General features: G+C 28.0%; 1 protein-coding gene across 1 annotated transcript in view; it reads right to left on the bottom strand.

Moving 5' to 3' along the window:
- Positions 1 to 20,027, bottom strand: part of LOC113368294 (adenylate cyclase type 5-like) — a 156,005-nt gene extending 135,978 nt beyond the window's left edge. The window contains exon 1 of the mRNA XM_026609840.1: positions 19,690 to 20,027. Coding sequence (XP_026465625.1) covers positions 19,690 to 19,770 — 81 coding nt within the window. The 5' untranslated portion in view covers positions 19,771 to 20,027. The remainder of the gene's footprint in view (positions 1 to 19,689) is intronic.
- Positions 20,028 to 21,880: the final 1,853 nt, after the last annotated feature.

Here is a 21,880-nt window from a genome sequence, read left to right as displayed (position 1 = left end):
GAAGACATTGGAGGACGACATACTCATACAAAAGATTTAATTCTTTGATCCATCAAGTATGTAAAATTAACAAAATTCGATTTATGAATAAATATATATATATATATTTTTTAGAATAATTACTAATGTAATAAATATTGTTTTTTAATATGAAATAAATTATATTTTCATGTTTTTGTAAGTGAGTTAAATAATAAAATTGAATTTGGGCTACATATTATTTTTAAATGTAGAGTAAATATTATTCCCCAGTACAACGCCAATATTGGTTTGCAATGTCGAGTACTTACTTTTTACTAAAATTGGCCTCATATTAGTTTTTAATGTGGGGTAAAATTTGGAAAATGTTAAAACAATATTGGCCCAATTTGGTAAACAATATTGGGTTCCTATAAAAGTCCTATATAATAAACATTATCAAATTAATTATCAAAAATTAATAGTTGCTACAATTAATATGTCTATAAATCATCAAACTTTCCTTTTACTTACAATTGGTTAACAAATGTAATAAATAATTTATTCAGAATTTTTCAAGAGATATTGGAAAATTCCAAGGGATTGTTTTTTATCGTCATATCGCATAAAATTAAACGCTTTCCAAAATAATTGAAACAAAAGTCTTTAAGATCTTTGTCAATACAGAATTATTGTGCAAATACTAATTACCATTTCTTTTATTCTACGCCATGAATAAAATATTTTTGTCGTTTCGGAGAATAATTGCTAATAGACAGAGAGCTGGTGACAAATCGTAAAAATATTTTATGAAAAAAATGTAATATATACTTGTAATCTTAGTTCGACAATTTTAAATAAAAAACTCATTTTTTGAGATAAAGTGCAAGTGATAAAGATTATAATTAAATTGGAAACTAGGAAAACAATTTAAACTAAGAACGTTTTGCATACAATTTTTTTATATATTATTAGTAATATCACGATGCCATATTTAAGGAAAAAGTTCTTAAACTTTTAGTTTATACTCTCAATATTTAATTTACCTTCATATTTTTTTTTCTTGTTTATACTATTTGATAGATTTTTTTAAATGAAATGTATCTTAAGCTCTTCTACTTCATTGAATCAATATTGTGATACAAAAGACAGAATTTCAATTATCGAAAATGAAATATAAATTTATTGCAAAAGAGTAATACCATCAAAGGGGAAAATTGGAATTAATTTTTGTCTCTGAATACTTAATTGATCATAAGAATAATAAATAACATCGTAGAAGATACTTTAGATGAAAAATGAAAAAAATATAATAACTTGTTATGAATACTGTGTTTTTAAAAGAAAGATGTATTTTTGAACATAATTTGTGTAATAAACAGATAATTGTTTGGAATTTTTATGACATATTTATACTAAATTTTATTTTATTTTTGTCACGATGTTTGTCCTGAATAAAATTCTAAATTGCTGAACCGATTTTGAATTTTACTTATTCATTGTTTGTATTTTATTCCAACTTAGGTTATAAAATACCATACCCCACATTAAGAACCAATATGAGGCGAATTTTAGTAACAAGTATTTACTCGACATTGTAAACCAATATTGGCCTTAAATTGGTGAATAACAATTACTCTACATTTAAAAATAAAATTTAGCCCACTTTCAAAAATATTATATTTAACCCACATTCAAAAACATTCAAATATAATATGCTGTCGAAAAATTATATTGACAGTCAATAATTTGAGAAAAAAATGCAGTCGTATGTAACAATTCTAAAAATCATGTGAATTTTTGATCAATTCGTAAAGAAATTGATAAATACTGATGCTTAATATTATTTCATATGGAAAAAAGGAAATTTGTACTACAGATAGTGCATATTTTAGTTTGTAGCCGAAATATAACATTAGTAGTCAAAAATTACCAAAGAAAATTGACTGTAGCAAGTTTGAAATTAAAAATACAGCACAGTAAAATTTGTCAGAGTTAAAAATCAGATGTTTTTGGATATGGAATAAAACAGGAAATAAATAAATGACAAATGAACAAAAAAATCTATGATTCAAATTACAAGCTAATCTAAATTTAAAATTATTAAATTTATAATTATATAATCATTTTAAAAAATGTAAATACTATAGCTTATGTAAATAATAGCTTTGAACCTAATATTTATAGAAGTTCGTTTGTGTATAAAACTTGGAACATCAGTGTATATTAATGTTTGTGAACATAAAATTATAAATATTAAATTTGGTCAAAATACACGTTTCATTGACACAACATAGAAACTTAGAATAAGATTGTATTTTTAAAATAGAAGCCCAATTTGTGAAAACCTAAATACCTTATCATTTCATTTTCATTCCTTTTCAGTCATTTTATTTTTAATTCGGCTGTGATATCTGGAATTTAATTAAATACTATTTATCAAAGCAGTCAAATCATCATATTTTAATTGTTATATACTATGAATGCTAGAGCATCCACGTAAAATATTGCGCTTCTATTTTACCAATATGTACTTTTTCAAGCTAGATAACATAATACAAAAATACCTAAAGAATTAGTTAGTTATTACCTTGATAAATACGATAATTACCAAAAAAGTAAAAAAATGCAACGGAAGTGCGTTACGCAACAAATACTGATACGTCATTGGCCATCGATGTGGTCATTCGAAACGAGTTGATATGATTGGTCGAGATTGTCTTGTCACGTGATATCTTTGAATGAATGCAATAGCATCCAGGTCCCAGAACGTATTAAAAGTCATATTTTCTAATCTAATATATAAAAATCCAGCTTTTTTACATGTGTACTCTCTTATGTATCCACACTGAGGATTATTATCAAGGATTAAGCCACTCAGATTTGTATTCTACTATATGAAAGTCGCTTTTTAGTTGTACGTAATATGAATCTACGATTACTTCAAAGTGAACACGACGCAATCTTAGCTATTTTCTGCCAAGGAAAAGAGTTCTTCTCGGAGCAATAAAAGCCAGAAGACGAAAAATTTACTACCCAGACTACATTTACAAGATTCGCTAAGAAGGAGAATATTGTGGATTAAGGGAACAGCTTTGTAGTATTAAAGTTCTTGGTCAAATAAAAGTAGCGAGGTACATCCAATTTTGTAATTTAACTTTAAAATTTGAAATCCACAATCCACGTATACTATAGTTGGTATTGGCATTTGGTCTTGAGGCAAGTTACGTGAACTTCCCGATTTGTGTATATAATCGACTTAATCAATAAAAAAAGAGTGCGCATAAGGTTCGCAGGCGATTGAAGTAAAACTTATTTGTTACTGTACAAGATCGCATTTAAGTAAAAATAAATACATCGTATAACAATTTTGAATAATTTTTCATTAGTAATATGGTAATACTCGTGATGTACACGTTTATTAGTGTCAACCATTATACACATTTATATAATGATAAATTATAAATTATATATTTATAATAGCATTAAAAATATGTATAATATTTAAAAACAATGATGTAATTAAAGTCATACTTCAAATACGACATGATCGGTTTGTCATTGTAATTAGCATTTGCGACTTGAATCTTCAATAGAGAAATGAAGTAATTGCTGATTAATGAATTCTAAACAACGCCAAAACAAATATTATTTTTGCAACTTCACTCATCATGTAGTAATTGTGTTTGAAGAACTTCATGTAATTAAAATTAACATACATTCATTGACAGCTTGTATATTTTTTTACTTTTTTCCAGACGATATTCAATTTGCACGTCAGTAGAGTCCTTTTTTTATAACTTTGCTCGTTAGTAGAATCCGCTTTTCAAGTCATTAAAAATTAATAATTTTGCTCGTTAGTAATTTCCCTTATTTGTCTTTTAGATCAATTTTGTACTTTTCTGTCAAGTTATTTGATCACTTGTCAGTAGAGTCCCTTTTCTATTATATTGTTCATTTATTTTCGTTTGTCAGTAGAGTCCCCTTTTTTGTCTTTTTCGTCAATTTTTGTCGCCAGTAAAGTCCATTTTTAAATATTTTGTTTTAAAATTGAGTTTGCTCGTCAGTAGAGTTCTTTTTTAGAGATATTTCTTATTCATATTTTGCTCGTCAGCAGAGTCCCTTTCACAAAACATTTTTCATTAATATTTTTGCTTATCAGTACAATCCCTTTTAGTATCTAAATTAAATTTGCTTACCGGTAGAGTCCTTTTTCTTCTGCTAAGTTGAAATTAAAGTTTGCTTCGATCTTTTTTTGTCAACATTTAGTTTGCCTGTCAGTAGAGTCCTTTTTATATTTGCTAGTTTCAAATTTGATCGTCAGTAGAGTCCCTATTGTATTTTCTTATCGATCAAAACTTGGCTGGCTTGTCATTAGAATTCCATTTTAACTTTAAAATAAATCCGCTTTTTAATATTCGATTTTTTTATTTGCTCGTCAGTAAAGTCCTTTTAATCTTTTAGATCAAAACTGAAGTTTCCTTGTCAGTAGAGTCCTTTTTTATATGTTTCCTTTCTATATCTTTTATATCTATACCAGTCAGTGGAAAACTTTTTCAGTTTTTATATTTACTAGCTTTAAATTTAGTCATTAGTAGAGTCCCTTTTCATCAACTAGATGGTAATTAAAGTTTGCTTGTCAGTAGAGTCCATTTTTATGTTCTGGATTAAAATTATGTTTGCTTGTCAGTAGATCCCTTTTATTTTTTCTGTCGATTGATAATTCTTTGAACAGCTTTAGAATCTGTCTCGTCTATAAAAACATTATCTACTTTAATCTAGAAATAATTTCTAAACAATAAACTTACATTTAGTACACGGCACAAATGTTTAATTTGTTTTATTATTTTCAAGGAACAGGGTAAAATATTCTTCCGACAGATCTCAATTCACATACACGACGACTAATCACAATCGATATAGAAATAATCTCATCGAGAGCGAAAAACGAACAGTACTGCCGTAGCGCACTTACGTTGCATTTGTACGGATTTACACTCTAGTCGCGCCTAAAGAAGTTTTACTTCAAAAATAAATCAATTCATGAGTGATTAACAGAATTACGAATGGATTCATAACACATAATTGAAAACGAACGAACACGTTAACTCGGAGTATTTTCTATAAGAAAATTTTCAAAAATCAATCATTTTTATAATTGAACCAGTTTCAGTAGGACTCTAATGGTTTTGTATGTTCATTAAGACCAAATACTCTATCGTTATACCAAGTAAGTCGTCTAATTTTAATTTTAACAAACGTCAAAAAAACTACTCGTTTTCTCAAACTTTGATGAGTTTTTAAATTTAAACTACTGGTCGTAGAGCCGTAATATTTCAGTAAGATCTATAAGACCATGATATATATCGCCAAAAAAGTTTCATAAAAATCGGCTTTAATTTTTTAAAAATTATATATCTAATTCTTAATATGAGTAATTAATTCTATTCTAATACCTATGAAAATTACCTAATGATGCAGTTTTCTAAATTTCTTCCATCCATAAACTTTCCGTCTGCACTTATTTTATCAATTAAAGGTTCATGAGAGCTTTTGGGCTTTCGTAAACGATATTTGATACAATACATACATGTCTGTCTGAATGTTTGTACTTAGTTCAGTTAGACAGACAGATTTCGGATTTCCAGTAATTGCGCTTTAGTTGAGATACTTGCAGATTGAATCTATATTGACGTCTGTGGGTAAATTAGTACATCAGCACAAAATCAATAGGACTGAGTCCAGGGAATTTAATTTTGATAGAATAAATTTACACTGGAAATAATCGGCACATCTAGACGCCTGTAATTTCAAATCTCTTCAAACAATAAAATTTTTAACTGTCAAAATGCATTGAAATTTTGCAAAATTTTAAAATGTCAAATATGAACTGAGAATTTAAATGTAGTCTATAACCTAAGTTGGACTTTAATGCACGAGGTGAGCCAATAAAATTTAAAATCGGTTCAGTAGTTTAGGAGTCTATCCGTGACATACACACACAAACATTTGCTATTTCCATTTCCCTCGACATATTAATATTGCATAAGTTGTCAGATCTTACTGTCAGTATATACTCGTTGACATATTTCTCGGGCACTAAGGCAAAGTAACATCTCGCAAAGGTAATCTTTATATGTAAGAAGATTATAAAGCATATATAAATACGTCTTCTTAATATTATTCTTATGGTTTCATCACGTACACAATTTCTTAGCATTTTACATATTCACGATGACGTGAAAAGACACGACGGAATTAATTCCCCGGCATTAAGTCGAGAAGTATGCAAAGGGATTAGTTTTTCATGGAAAAAGTTAATTAGAAAGTTATAAATATAATTTAAGACTTTAATAAGGGATGGATTAAGAGTTTGATATAGATATTAATGGGATAAATATGAAATTTTATAAAAGTAATCAAGGTCGTGGAAAGAAAAAATATATACATTAATTATATATATATATATATATATATATATATATTTATACTAGCTGACCCTGCAGACGTTAGACATGAGAAATACTTCTCGAAATTTTTAAGTATGAAAAATAATTAGCTAATTCTGAATGTAGAATGTGTGTATGTGATATACAAGTGATAAAGGCAGCTAACACAAATTAAATAGACTGGTTTACCCAATGCAACGCATGCCTCATATAAATGTTCCCAGAGTATATTAATAGTCAATGCAAGTGCCAGCCTAATCTGAAAGTGATTTCATTTAAATTGAATTGACAGATTTTGAGTATTATTATTATTTGATGAGATGAGATTAATTTATTATTTGATGTATTATTACCGCGGTTTTCATTAAGTCACAACAGTTTTATTTTCAGATTTTTTAAATTCAATTTCTTACTTTTTTAATTCAATTTCTAACTTTTTTTGCTAAAATTACCTTTTCTGCAAGCCTTATTCAAAAACTATGTACCTTCGTGCACATAGAGAATTATTTGTACAATTGGATGTCAAATTATCGGTCATTCTTTAAAAATCATACACTGACCAGACCTTGACATTTTGTCTGTAATTTTTTTTACAGATAATTTATATAAAATCATTTTACAAATATTTCAGTTTTCCTTTCAGGATTTAGCTAAAAATGTTTGTTTTTACATAAATATCTACGATTGAAATATGGATTATTTGCTCAAAATTTCCATAAACATCTTCTGCGGTAAATTAAATATCTTCAGTTGTGCTGAGCGGATTAGTATTATTTTTATTTTATTATACTCATATTAAAGTCTACTTCATAATAATTAAAAAAAATATTTCTGCAATTTTCTTGACAATAACAACCCCCAAATGATTACAAAGGTTTTGCTTACCCTTATAATATATGTAAAAAAATCCAGACAATTCTAAAATGTGACATTTTATTTTTCCAAAAATCCGTACTATTTGTAAAAGAATGACCCTCATACAACAGAGAATCAATCTATTGACGCTTCTAGTTTTATCTTTACCTTTTCGTCTAATATCTATAAATATCTATAAATTGATTTAAAATTAGAGAATTGAAAATATATTAAAAAAGCCTTTCAATAAGTTCAGAAAAATCTTGATCAAAATCCAAGAAAAACATTCACAAAAAGCCAATAATTTATTATAATTTTAAGGCAAGTTGCACGAACTTCCCGAAATAATTGACTTAGCAACCGAAATTAAAATTTAGATATTTAGATAGAATTTTCAACTGCACTGCTGTTCTAAATGATTTATATTAATTAACAGAATTTTTAAACAACTAGGGTAGTTTTGTAGGCTTATTTTTCCGCTGATTCTAAAAAAATGCCTTATAAATTTATGGCATTCAAATTTTGACTCATCACATCACAAAAGCGACTTTTGTCCTTTTTTTAAAGTTTGATAAATTTTTAAAATCGAACTACTTGTCATAGAGCTGTAAAATGCTTCAGGACCACGATGTATATCAACATAAAAAATTTCATCGAAAAAAATTCCAACAGTTGCTTACGACTTCGCCGATCCTTGTCCAAAACTATTCAGCACGATTTGATTCAGAATTTTTTCACTTTTCTGATATTTACAAAGAAACGGCTCTTCTGATCTTAGCACAAAACTGATAAGCGCAAGTCCTTATCGAGATACATCGAATGGCTTTTGAATATTTGAAATCGGTCCAGCCGTTTTTTTGAGAAAACGTCAATTTACGGTAAAAAATGTGTTCACACACACACACACTGTTATCAAATTTGGTCTAATTCGATTCAGAAAGGATTGAAACGTCGAAAAAACATAAAATTAACAAATCATATTTTTTGATGAAAACAAACTTCTCTGGGAAGTAATAAAAATATTATATTAGGTCGTCAAATATCTCCCTTCCGCTTTTTTGCTCTTGGTTTATAATACAAAAGGGCGGAAGGGAGATATTTGACAACCTTACAGTTCATGAACATTTGTTCTAGTTTGTTATGTAGACAGATGATTAAACAAATAAAAAATATTTAATTTTTTCACAATTAATTTTAAAATCGATTACAAAATCCATTACCCATAAACCCCAATAAGTATCTCCTTCTCAGTCTTCTTACAAAATCAACTCCAGCCTCGCCTTATTCTGTTACCCTGGTATCTTGAAAACAAACAAGACACCGTTGTAGACCAAGACCGTCGTCGTCGTAGACCTTGTCTTTAATATAATGCCTTTATACTGTCAGTGAAGGAAGGTATTGATTGAAAATGTTTTATGCAAATATAATGTACGCGAAATACAAGGAGCTTCTTCGTTTTAGCTCCGGGACAAATCTAAGAAATCGTATCCGTAGAGAGGCATATTGTCCTCGACGATGGAAATTGGAGATAATTAAAATTTGAGACAAAAGGAGAGAAGACATTTGAACAAAGTATGGTTCGGTGTGTTTGATATTTGAGTTTTGTTATTGTTTGTTATAAGGAATGGAATTATTCGGTTGCATGGCTGGATGCTACGTAATTAGCATAGGACAAAAATAGATCTCCAAGAAGTTATCCCTTACCTATATTTATATTATGTAATAAATTACTAATTGTGGGTTTTGATTGTGAAAAAGAATAAATGTTTGTTGGCATCGATATTTGCCAGCTAAGCTATTTCAGAAAAAGCAATCTGGATTCTTTTGTTCGTAATTACTCGGTAATGTTCTTTCCGTTTGTGCAAAGAGCAGCGATTTGTAACTAAGGCTGATCTATAAAACCTAGGGCTGATAATTTTGAAAAAATCTGGAAAAAATAGTAATTTATAACTTATGTCTTATAATCAGTAAAAGTTACAAAAAAACAAAAGAAAATTACGAACAAGATATAATTTCTCACCGAACAGATATTATACAATTTATTTTACAGTATCTTATAAGAGCAATACCAAAATTTAATTAAGATATAATTTAGTACATTAATAAAAGGTGAACCACTGGGTTTTCCTTTTAAAATTCTATGTTATTTGTCAAACTAATTACTCAAAAATAACTCTTTCTATTTAGACTGTAATTTATAAGAAAATAAAAAAAAATCTTATAGGAGCAAGTTAGGTCAACCAATATCTATTTTAATTACATATCAAGTAGTTTGGCAAAAGTATACTTACAATATACAAAATTAAAATAAATTTTTGGTAATAAATTTCAAAATACATTTCAAAACAAGGCATACACGTGATAAAGTGTAATTGGTGTAAGGTTGCCTAAGTCGTACCACCGATGCCTAAGTCGTACCCCAGCTATAATTTGTCCAATAATTAAATTAATTTATTTAGTTGAGTAAACAAATTCCACAATTAGAAGATTCGACAATTTCAAAAATCGTCGTAATTAAAATTAAGATTTTTGTGAAATTTCTACTAATATTTTTGGCTCAATTTTAAGCCAATATGAACACAAATGTCATTTATGTATTACATTATATTATTATGCCATTTTTGTCCTTATTCCTAATATTTATTCGTTTTACAGACTTGACAATTGATTAGAAATAAAGTAATTGTAGATTTTGTTTAGTTTTTGTCATTAGTTTTAATTTCAAACTTCGAAATCCTTGTAGATTAGGCGAAATTATTCACTCGTAACGTTTTATGGATTTTTTCTAAACAATACAAGAAATATTGAATAAATACAAAATTACTAAATTTTTGCTCAATTTGGGCTATAAGCACCTGAAACCAATATTCCGTGAACAGAATTTATTTCTATACTAGCAACCCAAAAATAATTTTGTAAGAACATTTGTTACTTTTTTTTTTAAATTCATAATTTTAATTTACATATGTGTTATTTTAAGAAATATGTTCGACTTAGCACCTAATAACTACAAAAAATTAATATCATACTAAATTCTATGTATTTTTTAACTTCCCGTAGGGTAAGTTATAGTAATCGTCCAAAAATCGAAATCAAAAATTTTTACATTTCTCGACGTTTTGAAGGTTTCTGAACATTTTGGCATACTTCAGAAAAAATGGATGTGTGTGTGTGTGTGTGTGTGTGTGTGTTTTGTATGTCCGCGTTTTTTCGTCCACGTTTTCGGGCGCACGGATCAACCGATTTCAATGGTTTAAAAAACATTCGATTCCTATCGATAGGGAGATGTGCTGATTAGTTTTTGGCAAAAGCAGGTCCAGTCGTTACGGAGATATGGAGCAAAGAGTGCAGAAAATAGAAAGCGAGTTTTTGAGAGAACGGATCAACCGATTTGAATGGTTTAAAAAACATTCGATTCCTATTGATAGGGAGATGTGCTGATTAGTTTTTGGCAAAGGTAGGCCCAGCGGTTTCGGAGATACAGAGCGAAATGTTAAAAAAATGGCAGTTTTTGAGAGAACTAAGCGTCCGATTTAAATGATTCAAAGAACTTTTTGCTTGTTTCAACAAAATAATTGATTTTGGAAAAAAAAATTTTTTGTTTCGATTTTTTTTTTTTTTAAATTTTTTTGTAATTTTGGATTAAAAATTCAAAAAATCACCCAGGCTAAGCACAGTCTAAGCGCCACTCTGGTACAAATGTTTACGCAAGTGCGTTTAGACTGTTTATGCACTGGAGCACTTTTCCAATTTTGTGAAAATCATTGGAAAATGTGAAAATGCCGCCAAGCTAAGCACAGTATAAGTGAAAAAGTCGCACAGAATTATTTGCAAATGCGGGAGCACTTTTTCAATTTTGTGTAAATTTGGCAACTATTTTTTTTTTTGAAATTTGATTCGAAATGAAATGACGATTGTTAATGTCCTTGTAGATTAGGCGAAATTATTCACTCGTAACGTTTTATGGATTTTTTCTAAACAATACAAGAAATATTGAATAAATACAAAATTACTAAATTTTTGCTCAATTTGGGCTATAAGCACCTGAAACCAATATTCCGTGAACAGAATTTATTTCTATACTAGCAACCCAAAAATAATTTTGTAAGAACATTTGTTACTTTTTTTTTTAAATTCATAATTTTAATTTACATATGTGTTATTTTAAGAAATATGTTCGACTTAGCACCTAATAACTACAAAAAATTAATATCATACTAAATTCTATGTATTTTTTAACTTCCCGTAGGGTAAGTTATAGTAATCGTCCAAAAATCGAAATCAAAAATTTTTACATTTCTCGACGTTTTGAAGGTTTCTGAACATTTTGGCATACTTCAGAAAAAATGGATGTGTGTGTGTGTGTGTGTGTGTGTGTGTGTGTTTTGTATGTCCGCGTTTTTTCGTCCACGTTTTCGGGCGCACGGATCAACCGATTTCAATGGTTTAAAAAACATTCGATTCCTATCGATAGGGAGATGTGCTGATTAGTTTTTGGCAAAAGCAGGTCCAGTCGTTACGGAGATATGGAGCAAAGAGTGCAGAAAATAGAAAGCGAGTTTTTGAGAGAACGGATCAACCGATTTGAATGGTTTAAAAAACATTCGATTCCTATTGATAGGGAGATGTGCTGATTAGTTTTTGGCAAAGGTAGGCCCAGCGGTTTCGGAGATACAGAGCGAAATGTTAAAAAAATGGCAGTTTTTGAGAGAACTAAGCGTCCGATTTAAATGATTCAAAGAACTTTTTGCTTGTTTCAACAAAATAATTGATTTTGGAAAAAAAAATTTTTTGTTTCGAATTTTTTTTTTTTTTAAATTTTTTTGTAATTTTGGATTAAAAATTCAAAAAATCACCCAGGCTAAGCACAGTCTAAGCGCCACTCTGGTACAAATGTTTACGCAAGTGCGTTTAGACTGTTTATGTACTGGAGCACTTTTCCAATTTTGTGAAAATCATTGGAAAATGTGAAAATGCCGCCAAGCTAAGCACAGTATAAGTGAAAAAGTCGCACAGAATTATTTGCAAATGCGGGAGCACTTTTTCAATTTTGTGTAAATTTGGCAACTATTTTTTTTTTTGAAATTTGATTCGAAATGAAATGACGATTGTTAATGTTCTGGAGATGATAAATTGATTTATTTATAATTAACTTTGCGTAGGGTAAGATATAGTAATCGCAAAAAAATCGAAAATGAAAATTTTTATATATCTTTACGTTTCAAAGGTTTCTGAATATGTTGGCATACCTTGGAGAAAATTGATGTATGTGTGTGTGTGTGCGTACAAGATGAACACTTATCAAATTTTCATGAAAATAGGTCTAGCGGTTTCGGAGATCTAGTAAAAAAAACTAAAAAAAATACCATTTGGCGGTCAACAATAATCATTAGACATTAGACATATGCACATCAAATTATCAGATATTTTATAGAGATTTTAACAATAAGTATAAATTTTGTTTACTTTCCTATGGGTTCCGTACCAATGTTTATCCGTTAGACGGCGACGCGGCGCTTACGCGCTTCGATATTTAGTCTCTATGCATTTAAAGCAGTAGAATTGCTTTGAAAAAAAGTTCAAAATTTCCAAAATATTTAGAAATAAATTTTTCAACAAAAAGTCAGTTTTTGTCAAAAATTTATAGTTTCACAAAAATCTATTTTTTCAGAGTAATTTTTTTTCAAAAATGTTAATCTTATTAAAAAAAATTTTTTTTGGTACGGGAAGTTCCAGCAATTTGCCTTAAGGCACGATGCCATGCGCCCCACTAGTTAATAGTAGGTTCGACTAAGGCGCCTAATTCGAACCAAAAATACATTTTTTTGAAAAAATGTAGAAATACCCATACTAATAAAAAACAGTAGATATTGATCATAATCCAAATAAATATATTTTCAATAAACGTCCAAAGTTTCCTCTAAATTTAATTGCACTAAATAAATATTACAGAATTATTTTCTTAGGGGGTACGACTTAAGCAACTTTACGGAGTACTAAAATCAATGTATAAAGTGAGGAGAAAAATAAGTTTGATATAATTTGATTTAGAAATCTACATTACCTAATTAATTGAAATGTACACAATTAATTTTACTAAAAGCATAGTGACACTTTTAAAAATGTGCTAGAATATATTTTCTATACAAATTATTTTTATAATAAAAATCATATAGAATCTAAATTCTATATTACACTTATTACAACTATTTACTAAAAAAAAACTGTAACAAAATAGACAAAATTCTGCGATTAAAATTGAATAAAAAGTTAAGTAACTTGGTTTGAAAATTAGGTTCAAGACTTTTTGTAAACTTAGATTCTTTTAAAGTATCTTGTAATTATTAGATTTAAAAATACGTTTTTATAAATTTAGGATCAAAATGAGTGTATCATATTTATAAATTACATATTTTTTTTTTTCATTTAAAATTCTGTGAATGTCGAATATACTTCTCGTGTAAGAAGTGGCAGAATTTTGTGTATTGACGAGTATATTCGTCATGCGTATGAAAAAGGTATAAAAAAGTGGATATTTGCTATTAAAATTGAAATTTTTGAAATAAAATGTGTTAAAAAATCGAGTTCTTTAGAACTGAGACTATATCTGTATAAAATAAGAACTTTTCACCCTAAGGGAAATCTCACAAAATTCCAATATAAAATCGGTGAGCAAAATTTTTTCCCAAATCTTGTTTATCCAATTTTTTTTCTCCAAATTTTTTTTCCAAAAAACTTGTTTCCCCAATTTTTTTTCCAAAAAATGAAAGATATAGTCCATGGCTTTTCTCCAAATTTTTTTCCCACAATTTTTTTGCCTTAAATTTTTTTCCCCAAAATTTTTTCCTAAAACTTGTTTACCCAATTTTTTTTCCAAAATACTTGTTTTCCCAAATTTTTTCCCCAAAATTTTTTTCCAAAAAATCAAAGGCTATCACTCTATGGTTTTTCTCCAAAATTTTTTCCCTAAAATTTTTTTCCAAAAAATCAAAGACTATCAGTCCAAAAAATCAGGTGAGTTTTAACTTCTATGGACATCAAAGAATTAAAATAATTTCTAAACATAATATTCCTACTATCTACTATAGCCCACTTCAACCAGTATAATTAATGGTTATAAGCTTATATTACATATTGAGATGCTGAATGGGATTTTTTGCTCGATGATGCATCTAATGCACATAGCAGTCAATAACGAAAGATACGTAATTTTTGTTTAACATAGCAATGCGTTAATAGTTATATTTTCACAAAATAACACTATAGCTCCTTTACTATGAGTCTACTATCTACTAAAACCGACTTCAAGTCGTATTGCTCTAACTTCTACTTTTGCCTCTGCAAAGCGTTTGAATAATGTAAGAAGAATTTTGTTCTTTTCTTCGGTCTCGAGAACTCCCTGTTCTCACATTTGCTCTCTACGAATAATAAAGTTTTTCACTCCGACTTCGATATTTCACGGAAAAAAATTTTATTTTCCATCAAGCCACCACGTCTTGCTTATTCTTACAGAACAAAACAGCTATTTTGGGAAATTAGTGATAAATACTTAATCTGATGTTTAATATTGTACAAAGTGAAATAATAAATAAATGAATTATATATATATACATATATATATATATATATATATATATATATATATATAATGTATGTATACCATAAAAAATGTAACCGAGAGTAGTTATTACACTTACATATTCTTACTCCTCTATCATTTTCCATATGATGTATATTTTATCTGAGTCTTTTCCCAAAGATCAATGTACAAATGTATTTATAACTAGTTGGTATTGGTATTTTGCCTTGAACGTGAGTAACATGAACTTCCTATTCATGTTCTCACACATAGAAACACACACAATGACATTGGTCTCATTCGATTCAGAATGGCTTGAAACATCGAGAAAACATAAAATTAGCGAATCGGATTTTTTGATGAGAACATAAACTTCTCCTTCGCGAAGTTAAAAATGAAACTTGATATAATGATAGGTATGCTAAAACTCGAAAACAGCTGCACCGATTTGGCCACTTTTAGTCTTGAAATATTCGTGCTAATCCAGAGATTGTGGGAAAAGTAAGAAATTATATCAAAATTGCGTAGAAACTTTATATTTTTAATATATTTTTCATGACCATTTTTGGATTCTCTAGAAATTGTTTAGGAATACCTTATATGATAAAACAACCTATGCCGGGTTAGCTAGTTATGTTTTAGTTTATGATTTATAACATTTGAATAATCCTTCCGATACCCATGTAACTTCTACTTCATCTCTTTTTCCCAAAGATCAATGTACAAATGTAATTATAATAAATTCCAATTTCCATCTTACCATAATCTATGTCAGTAATTTATTTTCCCATTTTCTCGGGAAAACGTACCTACTATATTACGTTGTATTCATAATATTACATTAACAACGGATGTATGAATTTTTCATTTTCCATATTATTTTCTTTGCATACGCATCTAGTAGGTAGTAATTTTAAAATGTCATGCTAGATAATATCATAAAAGTAGACGAAAATTTGCATCGTTATTATGAGATGTCATGGGTTTTAATGATAGTGGAAATGGAGAAATTTCTCGAGGAAAAATTATTTTTGAGATACAAAAATTTGTAGGGATAGAATCTTCTTGTAAAATATAATAATTGGTTTGAGGTGAGTGGAGTAATAGACATAAATTCAACTCTACAAAATTCTTTACCAAAAGCTTCCTGGCTAAATTATACGGAAACCAATAAAATTCTCCCATCATCCCATCAATCATACACCTATTCTGAACAAATTATTCTACTCTAAAGCATTTTATTCGTATGGCAAATGACGTCAACTCCTATTATATATGATATATTCAGGAGTGGAGAAATTGTGAAGAGTTTCTCCATTATCTGCCCTTAAAACCTGAAGTGTATTATTATTTTGCTGAGAGTATAATAAGACACTCAAAATTTTCATGTTTTCTTATCACTCTTTGAGGATCATCTTATATAATTGGGATTCGTATTTGGAAATGCTAAGGGTAATATGGATTAAGATCTACAAGATTTATTCGGCATTTTGAGAAGCGGTTTTGAATATGCAAGTTAGTTTTGTTTTTTTAATATTTTATTTATCCATATTTGTTTATTATATTTAAAGAACCTCATTTTCCTAATCTTTAAAAAATTACTCAATTTTTATACAGCTTGTATATTTTCAAAAAGAAAACTATTATACTACTGCTTGACATCAGGCTGTTCAAGGTAGATTGAGTACCTGGCACGTCTTTTTCTAACAACGTTTCACTTCGATATTTTTATATTATTTATTATTTTTATTAGACACGTGTATCAAGTAATATACTTGCAATTTTATGAATCATCGCCTCCGATATTTACAATGTGTTTTATGTGTTATTATATAGATGTTGTAAAATTTATGTAATTTCTTTATATACACTCATTGATATGTAGGGAAAATGCAAGGAAAATTATTAGAAACAATTGAGAATAGATTTAAAAAATAAAAAGGATAATAATGGTTTTTACAAAATGAAATGAAAATATATAACGTAAATGATATTTAACATTTTATTAATTGCAGAGTTTTCAGATAATTTGCAGAAGATTTGCAATATTTTCAAAATATTTGCAACATTCTTAGACAATTTGCAACATTTTCAGACTATTTAAAAAGTTTTCAGACTAATTAGAATATTTTTTGGCAATCAATAGCATATTCAGCCTATTTAAAATTAATTAATTAATTAATAAAAAAATTGGGCTATCTAGAATATTTTCAGGCTAATTGGAACATTTTCAGTCTAATTGGAACATTTTCAGTCTAATTGAAACATTTTCAGTCTAATTGAAACATTTTCAGGCTATCTAGAAGAATTTCAGGCCATTTAGACCATTATCAGACTATTTGAAAAAATAAGAGTATCCAGAACATTTTCAGGCTAACTGGATTATTTTCAGGCTAACTGAAATATTTTCAGGCTATCTAAAACATGTTCAGTCTATCTAGAACAATTTTACGCTATTTAGAAGATTTTTTGGCTATTTAAAAAAAATAAAGCAATCTAGTACGTTTTCAGGCAAAGTGGAACATTTTAAGGCTAATTGGAACATTTTCAGGCTATCTAGAAGAATTTCAGGCTATATATAACATTTTTAGACTGTTTAAAAAAATAAAGGCTATCTTAAACATGTTTAGGAAAACAGGAACATTTTCAGGCTAATTAGAACATTTTCAGGCTGATTGGAACATTTTCAGGCTATCTTGAACAATTTTAGGCCATTTAGAAGATTTTTAGGCTATTTAAAAAAATTAAGGCTATCTAGTACGTTTTCAGGCTAAGTAGAACATTTTCAGGCTAAGTAGAACATTTCCAGGCTATCCGGAACAAGATCGGGTTTTTTAGAACATTTTTAGGCTACTTAAAAAAATAAGACTATCTAGAAATTTTTCAGGCTACGTAGAACAAATGCAGGCTAATTAGAACATTTTAATACTATTTAAAAAAATTATGATTATCTAAATTATTTCAGGCTAATTGGAACATTTTCAGGCTATCTAGAACAAAAGCGGGCTTTAGAATATTTCCAGACAATTGAAAAATAATAAGACTATCTAAAAGATTTTCAGGCAATCTAGAATATTTTCAGACTATCTAAAATATTTTCAGACTATCTAGAACATTTTCGGGCTATCTAGAACAATTTCAGGCTATCTAGAATATTTTTAGACTATTTAAAAAAATGAAAGCTATCTAAAACGTTTTCAGAATAACTGAAACAATTTCACACTAACTGAAACAATTTCAGGCTAACTGAAATATTTTCAGATTATGTAAAACAATGTCAGAATATCAAGAACATTTTCAGAAAATCTACAAAATTTTCAGACCAACTAGATCATTTTCAGGCCACTTAGAACATTCTCACTCTATATAGAAAATTTTCACAATATTTCCAGACCACCTAGAACATTTTCAGCCCATGCAGAACATTTTTAGACTATCTAGAACATTTTTAGGCTACCTAGAATATTTTCAAAATATCTAGAACATTTTAAGAATATCTACAACATTTTGAGATCATTTACAACATGTTGAGATCATATACAATATTTTCAAAATATCTAGAATATTTTTAAAAAATATGTGAACTTTTGGAGAACTAACATAATTTGGTTCATTTAGAATTAAGAAAAATATATCAGATTACTAGTTGAATATCAGTTTTAAATAGTAAAATAAGGACAACTTATGAATAAAAATACTGATTCCTGAAAAATATTTCTATTTACTCTGGTATCCTCTATATTGTTATAAATATGCCGAAACAGATAACGTGAACAATTACGACTTTTATGCTTCTAGTAAAAATATAAATATTTTCACGCGTTATCAAATATTATGATGTAGGTACTCTCATAAAAATATCAATATGACTAAAATAGGAGTGTTTTATGGATTGAGATAATCTTCTCGCATTTATAAATACCAAAGGAAAAACATCATAAAATTATCCAGAAATAAAACATATGCATTAACAAATAGATCAATTAAGTCGCAAAAGGAAATGAATTTTGAAATTTAGTCAAAACAGCATAAGACCGAAAGTTTTTGAACTTTACCAGACACTAAAAATGAGGTTTATAAAATTGAGGAACTTAAATGCATATTTTCACGTCAATTTTCATATTACTTTTAATAAAATTTAAAGATGAATTAAAGTTTCATAACTTAGTCTTGAAAATAATTTTACTAATAAAATTATGAGAAAACAATCTTTGGAATGTGTAATGTCCTGGACACGATTTTCCAACATTTTTTTGTATTTTAAACCATTAAAAATCTTTAGATGTATTTAAATCTTCAAATACCTTACATCAAATAAAAATCACAGATCAAAGAAAATTAAAACCAATAATTTGTCAAGGAGAGTACGTTGATCTGCCAACTTGACACCATCCTAAGTATTTATTTATATATATATATATATATATATATATATATATATATAGGGTGGTCCTTAAAATGGTGATTTTTGAATTTCCTTGTTCCCAGGGGCTCAAATGGTTCCAAACAGATAAAAAACAATTCTCTAAAAGTTTTAGCTCTTAATATTAACGTTTAGATAAAGCGCAATTCAATCAAAGTTTTGTATGGAAATAGCATGGAAAATTTTCAAAAATTTTAAGAAAGTTTTTTAGATGTAATTTAGCAAACAAATAAATGAATAAAACTCATTCATTCAACTAAGTTATACCTAAAACATTTTTTTTAAATTTTCAAAATTATTTCCATGCTATCTCTATACAAATCTTTGATTGAATTGCGCTCTATCTAAACGTTAATATTAAGAGCTAAAACTTTCAGATATATAATTATATCGTATATATAATTATTAATAATTTATCATCTTACCTCGGCTGCTGGATTTCTTCTCGATCCCCGAAGACTAAGTCTTTGCTTCCAATCTCGTCTTTGAAAAGGTTGTGTAGCCATATTGAGGTCTTTTAAAAAAGGCCTTTAATCACAATCACTATTTAATCACAATTTTATAATATCCTTCATTATTATATTTACACGAAACCATTTAGAACCGTTTCTTTGAAGTCACTGAGTTGAAATTCCCATTTTTTTTGGAAAATAATTAATAAGTTATATTACGTTACGTATATTCAACAAAATTCATACTTTTGAAGCAATTTGAAGTAAGTCTTACTAAATAAAATAGAAAATCACTGGATTTTTTCAGTCGACAGCCTAGGTTTGCCTTCGGGTGGATCTGAAACAACAAATGCTATATTTAGTAAATTAATATTTATAATTTTACTTATAAATTAAATGAATTGCATAAAGGATAGAAAATAAATTCTATGAACAATTACATTCACTATTATTCATCGTTTTAGGTACACTTCACTATTTCTTAATTTTTTTGTTCATAATTTATAATTAAACCATTGTATATATTTTATAGAAGTATTTTTTCACTCTTGTAGATTGTATTATAAAATTACTTCAATTTCAACTTTGCTTTTTATTCAGTTTTGAAACAATTTACTGTTTTCGACTCGATTTTGATGTAAAGTGATTGATTAAACAATTAAACAATTTTTTTATTAATTAAAATTGAAATATCAGTTACTAATTCACATGAGTTGTGAAAGAAGAGAAAATTATTTAAGCAAACGTAAGAAAACTTATTAAGTTAAAAAAATGTAAATATTCTATAAAGATTTTGAAATTAAATTAGAAACTTCAAACTGAGCTCAGAAGTTTTGTTTTAATCTTGTTCTTGAAAAAAAAAACATAAACTTTATTATGGCATGATACATTATATGACTTTTACAACGTCATTGTAAAAAAGTAATTTTAAGGTAATCTAGCATATATGTAAAAAATTGATTATTTATTATAATTGACTCCATCAAATGAATTGGAATTAATTTTCATAAGTAGGACAATGATGTCTTTTTTGTGAACATCTTTCATTGAATTTTGATCAGGACTTTCCTGAGCTCATTGAAAAGCTCATATTTTTCTGCTGAAATCGACTTTGTTTTTCGAACCTAGCTGCAAAAAAATGTAAGGCTTTAAATTTGATAATGAAAAAAGTTCATTAAAATTCGTTAAAAATTGTTAAAGTTATTTCATATTTTCATTGGCCACATAAAAATGGCGCACTCTACATATTGGTCAAATTATCGATCGATTCTAGCATAATCTGATATGCCAGATTGTTACATAAAATAAATATTTTTCATAATGGCTTGCAGAAAAAGCAAAAGAATTATAATCTAAATATACAACTAGTTTAAAAAAAATTATATGTCTTATAATTAGGAAGAAATTATATGAGGGATGCGTTGTAGTGGGTAAACCAAACAACTCGTGTTAGATGCCTCTTTTACTTATTTATCACATAAGTAAATAATATGGCTAAATAATGTTTGCCGGGCTAGCTAGTATATATATATATATATATATATATATATATATATTCTAGAAATATTTATTTGCAGCCAAATCGTCGAAGTAAAAAAGCAACAAATGTTGATCTATTTATTTAGTACGTTTTGACACGGTATGTGTGTCATCATTTTGGAAAAAACCTTTTTCCTGGTGTGGTATCGAGTTAGTTTTCATTTGTTTCTTCTTTCATTTAATTTTTCAAACTTAGCAATAAACTCTTTTAGAAAAAAATTGCTGAATGATGACACACATACTGCGTCGATTTGGCTGCAAATACACATTTCAAGAATATGCCTCAACGTCGACCAAAAAAAAAAATCAAAAACTTATTTATATATACATATATATATATATATATAAATTATATAGCTGATTAATTTTTATCTTTTGCTATTTTATCATTTACTATAATTTCCATACAAAATTCTGGTCGCAAGAAAATTTCCATCAGTCCCTCGGCAGCTTTATTGGCGCGTTATGGAAAATCAACTATTTTGCATACCGCCAGCACAAACAATTATAAATTCCCCCGATTGAATGGAAATTAAAATTTTCCACAGTTTTCCATCAACTATGTTGTCACTTTCCTCCCACGACCAATATGAAGAGTAACTTTATTAATTCTGACAGATTACTT

Source organism: Ctenocephalides felis, unplaced genomic scaffold, assembly GCF_003426905.1.
Source record: "Ctenocephalides felis isolate EL2017-DRISC unplaced genomic scaffold, ASM342690v1 CF-g0.4_SCAFFOLD_01170, whole genome shotgun sequence".
Classification (NCBI taxonomy): Eukaryota; Metazoa; Arthropoda; class Insecta; order Siphonaptera; family Pulicidae; genus Ctenocephalides; species Ctenocephalides felis.
The sequence above is the reverse complement of the archived record's forward strand: the minus strand, read 5'-3'. Positions and strand labels throughout refer to the sequence as shown.